We start from the raw sequence: 11751 nt of genomic DNA, 5'->3' as shown, positions 1-11751 counted from the left end.
TTTGTGGTCTTGTTTTATAATGTGTGAATTAATTCACAGTGTGCGAAATTAACCATGGACCGATAGACAATGTCTATAGAAAATCGAGTCGGTCTATAACGATCGAAATAGCTATAAACCGACTTGTCTAGATATGATTTCGGAGTAAAAACTGGTTCCCCTCTGCTTATTAAACATATATGAGAAGCGGGACCAGTTAATATGTATTACGCTGATGTTTATGTTCACCCCTTAGCTGTAATAAAATGTTCCACAATGTAACTACAAATCATTCAGATTTTGGTCTATAGGAATTTGTTGTGGTCTATAGGAAATGAAATGAGTATATATGGACCGAAAGTCTATAGGACTTTAAAGTTAGTTTCGCACACTGAATTCATGCCAAGCATGAGAGCTGTCTGATTATATGAAATACAGACATATATAGATTATTACCATTAAATAGACTATATATGAAATGCATTTAGTATATAGATTATGACCATTAGATAGACAGATATTCATATAAATTCGTATTATATCAGCCTCCTTCAGTTACATGTTAATATAATTACCGTATGTGTATACAAGTCCTACATGCTATACATATATGTATTATATAGTCCAAAATTCAGGTGAGCCTAACTGGCCTCTTGTTCCTATGTCACTATTTGGAGTGTGATATCAATAGACAGTTTAACATCAAGCCTCATTAGCGGGTTTGCCGAGTAATTAAAAATTACACTTTGAAAGACAGGCCAGGGTGGTGTGGAGGGTAGTACCCCATGTGTCTCTGACCTAGATGTAGATTTAATCATGCTCAACAAGGCATCATTTTACATCACAACATGTAACTGATTTATAAAATAACAGATACTCAAGTAGAATTCTAGCTTTTGCCAATTGTTTGAAGATAATTGCTTATTCTCAATAAATTGTGTGCATTAGTTCACATATACTACATGTATATGGTGGAGTGTGCTACAGAGTGGAACAATATGAGAGATAGAAAGTTAGTAGAACAGTTCAATACTCAATTAAAAAGTGGAACACTTTAATTAGAGAGTGGAACAAATTCAACAAGACTATGGAACAATTATTCATTTGCTATTAGAGAGTATAACAATTAGATAGAAGAATAATTCCATTTGAAAGTGAAACAATTTAATGAGAGTATAATAATTTGATGAGAGAGTGGAATACAAGTCATTTAGAGAGTGGAACAATTAATTCAATTGTAGAGAATGGAACAATTTAATGAGAGAGTAGAATGATTCAATTGTAGAGAAATGGAACAATTTAATGAGAGGGTAGAATGATTTAATTGTAGAGAATGGAACAATTTAATGAGAGTGGAGTGATTCAATTGTAGAGAATGGAACAATTTAATGAGAGAGTGGAGTGATTCAATTGTAGAGAATGGAACAATTTAATGAGAGAGTAAAATGATTTAATTGTAGAGAATGGAACAATTTAATGAGAGGGTGGCGAGATTCAATTGTAGAGAATGGAACAATTCAATGAGAGAGTAGAATGATTTAATTGTAGAGAATGGAACAATTTAATGAGAGGGTAGAGTGATTCAATTGTAGAGAATGGAACAATTTAACGAGAGTGGAGTGATTCAATCAGAGAATGGAACAATTCAATGAGAGAGTGGAGTGATTCAATTGTAGAGAATGGAACAATTCAATGAGAGGGTAGAATGATTTAATTGTAGAGAATGGAACAATTCAATGAGAGAGTGGAATGATTCAATCAGAGAATGGAACAATTCAATGAGAGAGTGGAGTGATTCAATCAGAGAATGGAACAATTCAATGAGAGAGTAGAATGATTCAATTGTAGAGAATGGAACAATTTAATGAGAGAGTGGAATGATTCAATCAGAGAATGGAACTATGACGAATTGTTTTTAGCACACTAAAACTGATGTCTCAACTTCCATTTTCTATGGGTTTTTAAAAATATTTTTAGGGATCATCTTTAAAGTGGAAAATTACATTACAGAACAGTCACCTATTTGTATATGTGTTTCAACCAAGGAACAGTGTTGTGAACATATTCATGATAGTGAATTAAGCTTACCAACACACCAAATATCAAAGACCTATGTCCATAAGCCAAAAAGTAATGTATCGGACATTTATTTTTTTAAAAATGCCCAAAAATTCTATTATTTGACCGTGACATAAAAGGTCAAAGGTTTTCTAAATAGCACACGATACATTCAATCGGGACCCCTCGCCCTTTACGGAGGAACAGAGGAAAGGGAAAGGTGTTCCGATTGGCGACACATTGTTTTATCATGGTATATACATGTACCATCAGACATTTGTCGAAAGCCAAAAAGTTGGGGCCCGGACAAACTTTGTATGAGACGCGAAAGAAAGGAAAGAAGCGGAAAAAGAATTCACACTTAAACAACTTGTCTCTTTTCTGGAAGACATAACAAGTTAATGAGCTCGAGAGAGAGCGGAACAATTCAATTAGTGAGTGGAACGAGTCAATGAGAGAGAAACACCTCATGCTGTGGAATGCCTTGCATACATTTAAGAATTGTCTTTATTGAACCAATATAAAAATGAACATACCACTTTTTAGCAATATCTCCAACTTATTGAAGGGGGTGCTTCAATCATTTCAGTATGTGTTGAATTGACATACCTCGACAATCTAATTAAAATCAAATGTTAGATCTGCTTGCATTGTCGCTTCCATGTGCGAGTATGTGAGTGGATCTAACATATAATTTTTCAGGAGAAAAAAAATAAGAGAGAGAGGTGGGGTGTTACAGTGTATCTTCAATTATGGCTTACCGATTTATCCATGTACCTCTTTCACATGTACATAGGAAATTCGCATATTAATGGCGCATGAATTTTTCTCATGAGAACAAGATGGAGAGTAAGACGCATGATACTGACATGAAATATTAACATGGTTTTCATGTAAAACACTTCTCAGGGAAGTCACGTGATCATGATTGGTCATCAGTATGCTCTGGATAGTCAGCTAGTAGCTAGTGGTTTAGTGGTGGTACTCTTATTCTACGCCATCATTTAGCAACCTCTAAACTATAACGATATTAAATCCTCTAACGATATCAAATCCTCTAATGATATCAAGCCTGCAGTGGCGGATCCAGAAGGGAGTCTGACCCACCCCCTATTTCTTCAGAAAATTTTGCTAAAGAGGTAAAAATAACTTATTTTGAGGGTGGACACTCCCATCCCCTTTGAAAACCAAAAATTAATGTAGACTCCCCCTTTAAAAAATTCCTGGATCCAACCCTGAATCCACTCATGATATCAAATCCTCCAATGATAAATGTGCAGTAAATGAAGAACTTTTTATTTTTTATTTTTTCATATTTTGAATTACATTAGTAATTGGTATCAAGGATGAATATGATGATTCAGATACAAAGTGTGATTTGGCAACGATTAGGATAGTAAATAGAGTTATAGCGGGGGCGGATCCAGGAATTGCGGTTATAGGGGGTGCAACTTTGTGAGGCAGGAGGTCCAGGGCGAAACCCTGGTGGGGGCCCAGGGGGCGAAGGCCCCGGAAGCTCCTGGATTTTACAGATTTTAAAGGGCTTGCAATATGTCTCCTATGTAGTAATTTTTAATATTTTCTGTCATTTTGAGGGGAATCAATAAAATGACGCAAATTTGAAAAGTTTTTCTTCCAATAAAAGTAATTTAATAAATCAAAGGATTTTGTCATTTATTGCTCTCAGAGGGGGAAAAATTATTGCTACTTTTATCGTTTACATTTTTCTAAACAAGAGACCACGAATTACCGTAAATTTGAAAATTTTAGGGGGGCGGCAGTCCCCCTTAAATTCGCCACTGGTTAGCAGAAACTAGCTGGTATGATAAATGATGTCATTGATCAGTTTTATGAGTTTAGAACATGTAGGGTTTCCAAATGTTCTATAAACTTTGTTCTTCCTTTATTTCTCTATAGTTCAATGTATAGCATAAATATTGCAACATTTTCATGCGAATATCGCTCGATTATCACATACAAATATTGCCAAAAAAAGATAAAATTAATTTTTGAAGAGGGTATGAACAGCGACACTACACGCCCGTATAAAGGTATGCCGGCGTGAAGCGTTGCAGTTCATAACCTCATGTACTTCTTTAATTGTTGTCGGAATATCCCCACCCGTTAAAATAGACACGTGTACTATATTTATCATGCGTTCTATATTCATGCGCGCATATATTATTTCAATTTGGCAAAGGCAAAAAACAAAACAAAACAAAAAATGGAAGTGTAAATATAATACAATATTATATGAATAAATGTACATGAAAAGCTCATGATTTTCGTTTGAATATTGTGTGAATAAAGCATATGGTACATGTTCGCATGATTTTTCATGATTATAATTATCAAGATATGGGGCTCACGGCGGGAGTGACCGGTCGACAGGGGGTGCTAAATCTCCCTAGACATCTGATTCCATCTCTGGTACATCCAGAGATCCGTATTCGCCCAACTCCCAATTTCTTCTAAAATAACCTAGGCATTTGATTCCATCTCTGATATATCCAGGGGTCCATATATATTCGTTCAACTTAGATCCTTCAACAACCTAAGCACCTGACCCTACCTTTGGTCACAGGCACCTGAAGTATGGATATTACTACCCCCTCCCCCCTTTTTCATAATTTTTTTTTTGGTGGCAATAATTTCTTTAAAATGTATGAATTCCCAGTCTGTCTCGTCCCTATTTCGATTCATGTAATCGTTTCACGCTTTTTGTAAGCTTTAGAGATTGGCCTTCTACCGGTATTTAATTATACCGGTAGAAGGCCAATCTCTAAAGCTTACAAAAAAGGGGGTCCGCGTGAAACGATTACATGAATCGAAAGAGGGACGAGACAGACTGGGAATTCATACATTTTAGAGAAATTATTGCTACCAAAAAAATAAATTATGAAAGGGGGGGGGGGGGTTAGTAATATCCATACTTCAGGTGCCTTTGGTATATCCAGGGGTCCGTGTTTGCCCAACTCTCTATTTTGTATTCCTTATAGGGGTTATGAGATTGGTCACTGTTCGTTATCGTCACCTTTTCATTATTTTACAACATTTGCACGATATTCGAACAAAAAGGAACACACATGAAAATTATGGGAGCTATTTTTCCCGTTGTATGAAACAACAAAAAATTATTTTTATATATAAATTCAAGTTTATTTAATCATGTTTTACACTAGCCTCATAAAGCACTACATCTAAATACAGATACTGCACCGCTGTTCACATGTATACTTCATCTTTTAATTTGAAGAAATGTACAAGTATAACTTTCATCTTCGACTTGAAGACAAGTCAACTAAAACAATGATTTAACGAAGAATTATGTATATATTGAAGACAAGTCAACTAAAACAATGATTTAACGAAGAATTATGTAAATATTGTAGACAAGTCAACTAAAACAATGATTTAACGAAGAATTATGTATATACATGGTTGGTTTTTCAAATTATTCACAAGAGTTGGGTGGCGTCTGCGGTATACATTATATAAAAAAGATTAATAGGACATATACATGAAAATATATCAACTTCACACCGTTACCAGCAGTATTTACAGAAAATAACTACATCCACGGGTGATGAAATCTAACTGACGTCGCGGGGTGTACTGGAGGGTGGGTGTGGGGGGATCATTGGCTTGTCATATACAAGCATGGTTACACATAATGAAGCAAGGTTACCGGATCATATTATGTCATTAAATACTTTGTCATAAAATATATAATCAGTATGAAACCAAACAATTTAGATCCGACAAGTAGCCCCGGATCCGTCTTGTACACATGTGCAGGCCGGATAAAATTCGAGCAAACGTTTAAACTCCACCATAAAATATGCATCCTCAAGAATGATCATGCACACATACTGAAATGATTTTGACCGCGATGGTGGCAAATAGATTTTCCAAACACTGCAGTATATTCCATGCGCACACTCATTGGTAGAGAGACTTTGGACTGTGTCCACTCCTCTGGTCAACACATCATACAATGGATTGTCTCCGGCCAGCTAGGGACAGCGTGTCGATGTCCGACACCGTGGTAACGCCCTTTCCTTTGCTGTTAAAGAAAATAGAAAACATTAATTTGGGTAAGCATCCCATCCTCCCAATGTCATAGATCTAGAGTCCCCCCCCCCCCCCCCCCCGATCAAAAGAATATACAAAACCATACTGAACCTAAACAAGAGGCCCAATGACCATATACCTCACCCGATATTGTACTTACGCTATTCTTGAAACGATCATTCTAAATTTCAATGTGGAACTGTCAATTTAACTTCTACTGCAATTTTGCGACCATGGCCCTATTGTGACCTTGCCCCTGTTTACGGGATCATGGCGTGTACAACTCTGAACATACATTACATGATGATTCTATGTGATTTGATAATTTGCCAATCTGACTAAAATAAGATCTTTTTACGCCCCTTTCACGGATCAGGTGCCGGTCGGCACCGGATGCAAAATTCTAGTCACCCGACTTCTTTGGGTTCTGTGAGATCGTAATCACAGTTTTATCACGTGGCAGACACGGAGAACGCCGGTTTCCCTACAGGTAAGCATGGTTACTACCCATACGTCTCCGGAAAAAAATCCCGGTCGGTGCCGACGTGATCACGGAGCATCTGGAAGATCACGGTTTCTGCCATTCCTTTCAGAGATACGCGGATGTCCACAGATAATCACGGTCTTTCTCCCCCGTGTTTATCGTGTAGTTTCCGGAACAATTCGAATTATAAACTGTAGATCTATATTCGTGTTCTTCAGAAGAAAAGTCGCGTACAAGGAGAACCCCAGACTTTACACAGATACTTCGGTGGCTACATGGACCTCTCGGTTGATACACAGATCAATGCGGAGGATTTTCTTCCGGAACGATTCGGGGAAAACATTTCTAATTTTTTCCCCTGGATTGGCTTTGCAAAGCCCGATGGTCCAGGACGCCGCCGGATGCATACACGGTTTGTACACGGTGATGACGGATTGTCACGGACCATCCGGCGTCTCATCCGTGAATGTGTGAAAGGGCTTAATCCCCTACAGAGAACCCACAGGCGCTTATTTCATAAACTTGGCAAGCTATACTATATAACACTATATTTAATACATAGTATTGCTTGCCAAGTTTATGAAACAAGCGCCTGTGAGTGAACACCATCCTGGCCCTTGAACAAATGAAATTATCCAGACTAAAATTATAGTCCAAGATTTAATTTCAAACTATCACCAAGAAAAACACCGCAAGGACGTTAATTCGGCTTCTTTAGATGACGTAACTCTGTAAGCCAGGCCATAATATTAGCCAAATAAAGGAGGTGGGTACCTTATGCAGTAGTTATCAAACTCCGAACTGTGCGTGTGATAGTGTGCTACAACCCGCGTGACATCCAAAATTAGTGACGTGACAATTAATCGAGTAGACTGACATGACAATAGTTACTGTGTTCGTCAGAGTCCAACTACCTAGAGGTTTGAGTGTTTAAAACTCAAATACGTTTTCTTCGCCATCGCCTCTAGCTCAAACAGATTACGAAATGGGTATGTACAACTGGTACTCGAGCTCTGCAGCACCAAACATGTTGATCACTTCCAAAACCACCTTCCTAATGACTGAAAACATCTACCATAGATATAAAAGTGTTTTTGTGTTCGCCATTCTTTGTTTAGTAAGTTTTTTCTGCATCAGTTGTCTTTTGTTCTTGTTGCGAACGTTTGAATCTGCATCTCATTGGAACATCGCTCGGCCTTTTCCGCCGAGTCCAGAAAAAAAACAAACCCAAAAACCCACCCCATTTTCCCCGGCTTGACGGAAAGGTACATACGTAATCTGCCGCAAATAAAAAACCTGCATAGACACGGACAGTTCTGGGTCATCAGAACTCTTCTGGGTCATCAGAACTCTTCAACACCTGATCCCCTCTAGTTGACAAAGTGAATAAAACCACAGTAAAAGCACTTATAAATAAGTATTTATTATGCCTCAGTTCTACGACAGAGAGACAAACTTGCTACTGAGAATGCAGAGGTGAATCTAGAGGGGGTGGGGGTGGTTAACAATCTCCCGTTAAAAATATTTTAACACAAAAGATGTAATTTTCTGCCACTTTGGGGTCTGAAACCCTCCCCTTTTTGTGCAGAAAAGATTGAATTACACCTCTACCCCCTGAACATTTTCTGGATCCACCACTGTAATGAACTAATGGATGGATTTAAATGAACTACAAAAAATGACCATACAAAAGTGACCATCACACTTTTATCACATTAAGTAAACACTTTGGCACTTTAAGCTGAGATGGAAACTTCTTAAGGCAGGCATAAATACAATACATGTACCACTAAATTCTATATCAGGGCTGGTGAAAACTGCCCACTATACAAACAATGAATTCTAATGTTGTTAATCACTTAATATGAATATTCAAACAATACAATATATTTTCTATTTTTATCAATGTATTTTAACTTTCTTCACATAGTTTTAAAAATCCTAATTTTTTATTACTCAGTCAACAACTTACATGTATGTAGTTTGGCATATAATACTAAAAATGAAAAAAAAAATCTCATTTACTGTATATCACATGCTAATTGGTTATTGCTCAAAATGGGGAAAAAAAATGAAAAATTCACAAGAGATGAGACCTTTAGTCTTAAATACAATCATAGGTCTTACACAGAATTTCAATTTCATATGACGACATTAATGTCCAAGGAAAAACATCTTTTGAGACTTAACCAGCAGTCCATAGAGATTAATATTTTACATGCTACAATAACACGATAGTTTATTACACGACACAACATAGAAACAGAAGGGAATGGTAGAAGTATCACGTTACATTTAAAGAACTGGGACCATCAATAGGTATTTCTGGCTCGGAAATTTAAACGCTCTTTGGTTTCTATAATTCAGTAATTCTCAAATTGAAATAGATGGAAACTAAAATTATAATTAGATTATTGTTATTACAAAACTTTTTTGTGTAGAATATCATGTTACAAAGTTGGCAATTTTTTTTTGCATTTTCCCTTGAAAATTATCAGCATTTCAATCAGATATTTAAAAAAACCATATCTGTCAACCAAATGTTGCAAATACTTGAATCTAGTTGTAGATATAAATATTAATGTCTGACAATCCTATTGAGATAGATACATGTTATATACTTCCTAAAGCCAAAGAAGTGTTGAAAAACAGCAATTTTTCGTCCTTTCATAGAAAATAATGGGATATCTATGTCTTTGTGAATAAGGTAAATTCGTTCCTAATATGATAATTAGTTTTACATATCTTACCTATTTAACAACAAATTCGGGCAAACTGTTTTAATATATGTGTAGTTTTTGTGTCAAAATTAGGGACAAATTCCACCAATAGTAAACCCAGTCCTTAAATTCTCACAATTCCCAACAAAGAGAAGAAAAAAAAAGTGTATTAAGTCAAAGACAAACATCCATTTCATGGACAGTAGAAAAAATATTTTACAAGCATTATGTGAATCCTATAGCGCACGTACAAGAAGTCCAACAGTTATATGTAAACATTAACCAGTTCATTAATCGTTTTGTTGATTACTGTAGTTCAACACTCCCCCTTCTTCATAAGTTTGCAGTCAATTCACAAGAGTCACCGGAAAATACAAAGAACTGGATCCTTAAATGTACAGACTGCATAAAGAAATATGCGCATTGACCGTGCGAATTTGGCAACAAAAATAACAATGAAAAAAAAAGGGAGGATAAGCTTGTTCATGAAACTTTCGGATGAGAAAGCTCAAAGTCCTTGATACCACGATAATTAAGACTCCACCCCCCTCCCCCCTCCCCATCCCAATTCAATCAGAGGTTGATGTAACTACACAAAAAATGAATCATATCCTAGTTATGACATAATATGCCCCTGAAGTTAAATGAATATTTTATCACCTAATTTTACAAAAACTTCACATACCGGTATATCAAAATTACATGATTTCCAATATATATGTGAATTTTTTGTAATTTCAGGCAACTAGTCTCCATTCATCATGATGATCATTGTCCTGCAGCCATAACAAAGTCTATTCATCTTTAGTTTGCCATCAACAGCTACCCTGCGTTTTATAACTGCCACCGGTTTACTTGTCCACAATGACTTCCCTCCCATGTGTTTTCCAAAATATAAAATTATTGTACATATGTATTTACACTTTCAGTGTTCTAATTCCTCATTACATAACCAGATTTCCAGTACCGTAACAACGATTTCATGCAGGTATTTCTCACTAATACAACATTAACACCTATGTCCCACAATGACCTACCACACGGCTACTCACAGGCAATACGTTACAATGTATGCGTACATCATATACATATATATAATCATTGAATTTCAAACAAATATCTTATTTAGCATTAAAAAGAATTAATATCTACTGAGAGTGATGCCACAGATACACATAATAAATAGTATTGCAAACATATCATATGTTTAATAATGCCAAGGAGTAGGGCCACTCAACTTATATAAAATATAAATAACTCTATAAAAAAAGTAAGATATGTCGTTCAATGAATTCAACTGCAACAGTGCAAGATGTTAAACAACTCCACTTCATATCTTTGTCAGCTACAATAATCCAAACATGTACATCATTGCGTGTGCAGTCAGATATCAACCCTGTGAAATCATGTGATTGTGTGTGAGGTCACATGACAGTCATGTGATGCTACCTCGGAGATTTGGGAAACACGGAGGTTCCCTGATCCAGAACTTTGTTTGTTACAGATTCGATGAGTGTCACGGTGATCAGGCAGATGGGATAAGACTGAGGAAGTTTCTTCATCACCACAGGAACCTGGACAAAGTATCTGTAGAGAGACCAGCAGAATTAGAATGTAAGAAAGATAACTCCGCTACAATTCCTGCCAAGAACATTGGGCCTGGATTTCTCCAGAAAAAAAAAATTAAGTCGAAAATTGCATGAAAGTCCGGGATTTACTCAAACTTTGAATGCTCAAATAAAAGCAGTCAATTTTAAGTTTGATATTTCTGGGAGAAATTCACAACAAAAAACAGATTGAACAGCGTTCTTTAGAGAATATTGATAAAATTTTAGTTTCTAAGACAGATTTATCATACATGTATATATTTATCAAATTGTACAAATATTTCACTCTACAATAGTATAACTTGAGAAGCAAATCATAACTTTCAAAATATACTTGGCAATGGTACCATAGGGAATACATACACCAAGTTTGACTGTTTTTCCTTCATGATTACCCATTAAAGTATCCATTAAAGGGATCATGAAATTTACAAATTTGGAAGAGGTCTTCCTGCTCTACATCACTCTGCATTTAGTATTTCTTGCACATGTACGGTTGTAGAGAAGAAAACTTTTGAAAATTGGTAAATTTTTGCCTTGCCCCTAAAGCCCCAGGGGTCCTGTAATTTGAAAAGAATTGGAATGGTAGTTATCAAGAAGTTTAAAATGTTCAATTGTTAACGCATGATGGACAACGGACACAGACCAATTGGAATAGATGTAGGTCACTTGAGTTTACTCAGGTGACCTAATAAAATTTCATTTTTGAAAATACATGAGGGTATGAATAGCAACACTTTACACCGGTATACTTTTCATTAACTACTATAAAATGCACTTCATGAAGTATGCTGGCATACAGTGTCACAGTTTATGCCCTTGTGTATTT

At 36.1% G+C, this 11751-nt stretch overlaps 1 protein-coding gene across 6 annotated transcripts in view; it reads right to left on the bottom strand.

The window, feature by feature from the left end:
• Positions 1-7997: 7997 nt before the first annotated feature.
• The window catches only part of LOC125654789 (uncharacterized protein C12orf56-like), a 25300-nt gene continuing 21546 nt past the window's right edge, over positions 7998-11751 (bottom strand). For all 6 annotated transcript variants that reach the window (XM_048884846.2, XM_048884845.2, XM_056145494.1 and 3 more), the window contains one exon: positions 7998-10902. In XM_048884846.2, coding sequence (XP_048740803.2) covers positions 10761-10902 — 142 coding nt within the window. In that variant the 3' untranslated portion in view covers positions 7998-10760. The remainder of the gene's footprint in view (positions 10903-11751) is intronic.

This window comes from Ostrea edulis, chromosome 7, assembly GCF_947568905.1.
Source record: "Ostrea edulis chromosome 7, xbOstEdul1.1, whole genome shotgun sequence".
Lineage (NCBI taxonomy): Eukaryota > Metazoa > Mollusca > Bivalvia > Ostreida > Ostreidae > Ostrea > Ostrea edulis.
This window is presented reverse-complemented; position numbering and strand designations above follow the sequence as displayed.